General features: G+C 38.5%; 1 protein-coding gene across 1 annotated transcript in view; it reads right to left on the minus strand.

Moving 5' to 3' along the window:
* Positions 1-1,015: 1,015 nt before the first annotated feature.
* Positions 1,016-1,604, minus strand: part of LOC106303160 — a 1,814-nt gene continuing 1,225 nt past the window's right edge. The window contains exon 2 of the mRNA XM_013739500.1: positions 1,016-1,553. Coding sequence (XP_013594954.1) covers positions 1,016-1,553 — 538 coding nt within the window. The remainder of the gene's footprint in view (positions 1,554-1,604) is intronic.

Genomic DNA, 1,604 nt, shown 5'->3' on the forward strand with positions numbered 1-1,604 from the left:
GTTGCTTAGGAAGCATTCTATGGCTTTTTGGAAGATTAAGAAGCCAAGAATGAGTGAACTCAGTCTACTGGTTCTAAGTATCTTCTTCTTAGTGTTTTCTTGTCGTCTTTACCAGTCTACTGGTTCTTAGTATTGGCTTCAATTTGTGTTTTGTTGTTACATTGTTTGTGTCGACTTAACCAGTCTAGTGGTTCTTTATATTTTGTGCTCAGTGTTCTGTTCTTACAATCCACCTTCCTTGTTGAAAAATCGGGCAGCAGCTATTGTCAAACAAACTCAAACTCAAACTCAAAAGCATAGCTGAACATAACATAACTAAACAAACAGAGAGATAGAGAAGTGAGGAGAAAATAATGCCAATGTATAACAATGAAACTGAGAAAATAACCATACGAGAATTATCCAAAGTATAACAATCAAAATGAAAACAAAGTTGATTGTTTTTAGAAGAAAAAACCATACGAGACAAGGCAATACTGCACTTTCAAACACCACAACTTGCATACTTGAACAGACCAACCTGTAACAGAAACATCCATACACGAAACAAAATTAAATTGAGATTGAAAAACATATAAACGAACTGGCTATATAAGCTGACCCTTACCATATGTGACTAGCTATATTGGTATTTTACAAGTTGCTCTGTTGTTCCCACTAATACCACATCTACTACACTTGCGAGGCTGCCTCTTTTGTGATGTTTGCGATGACCGAATTTTATCTTCAACAGTTTCATATCTGCGTTTTCTATTCGTTCCAACTGATTTTCTTGACTCTGGTGGTAGCACATTGACCACGACAACATCTTCTGGCATGGACCAAGCATCCTCAAGAACAACAATAGGATTGATGCTTTCATGATAAGCTTCTCGCCAAGCTTCTGTAGTGTAAAATAAATCAGTCAATGTGTGTGGCTGTCTGCCAACATGAAAACAAGCTTTAATTGCGTGCCGACAAGGTATCTTCATCAGGTTGTACTTCCCACATGAGCAAGTACGTCTATCCAAATCAACTAAGCAGTCGATTTATCACCTCTAACAAGCAATCGACCATCGCTGACAGGGTAAACCGCAAATCTTTTGCCTTTCTCGGTTCTCCTTTCAATCTTTTTCTCCACATCTATGGTAGGAGGATGATTATGTTTTGAAACCTTTTTCTTACGGTTATAAAACCACCGAGTCAGCATTTCTCTGATACTGTCCAACAAGGGAATGATTGGATACTCTCTCGGCGAACGCAAAGCAGAGTTGATGGATTCGGCAGGGTTTGTTGTCCTTATGTCATATCTATATCCAGAGAATTGACATCTTGCCCACTTTTGGACTTCAGCATCCCTTAGGTATTTTCCAATTGCCGGACTGATATTACACACATTAGCAAATATCTTTTCAAACTCAGCAACTCTATAAACCTTGGACGCCTTTGCAACCAACCCAACAAGTCCTTTCCCATGGTAATATGTTACCACATTATTCAACAAATGATGAATGCAAATACCATGTTTAGCTGTTGGATACACAGTCTCAAGTGCCTTAGCAATGGCTGCATGTCTGTCCGAAATGAAAGCCAAATGATGATCATCAGCAATGACAATATTTAGT

This window comes from Brassica oleracea, chromosome C7 (genome assembly GCF_000695525.1).
Source record: "Brassica oleracea var. oleracea cultivar TO1000 chromosome C7, BOL, whole genome shotgun sequence".
In the NCBI taxonomy this organism is placed as follows: Eukaryota; Viridiplantae; Streptophyta; class Magnoliopsida; order Brassicales; family Brassicaceae; genus Brassica; species Brassica oleracea.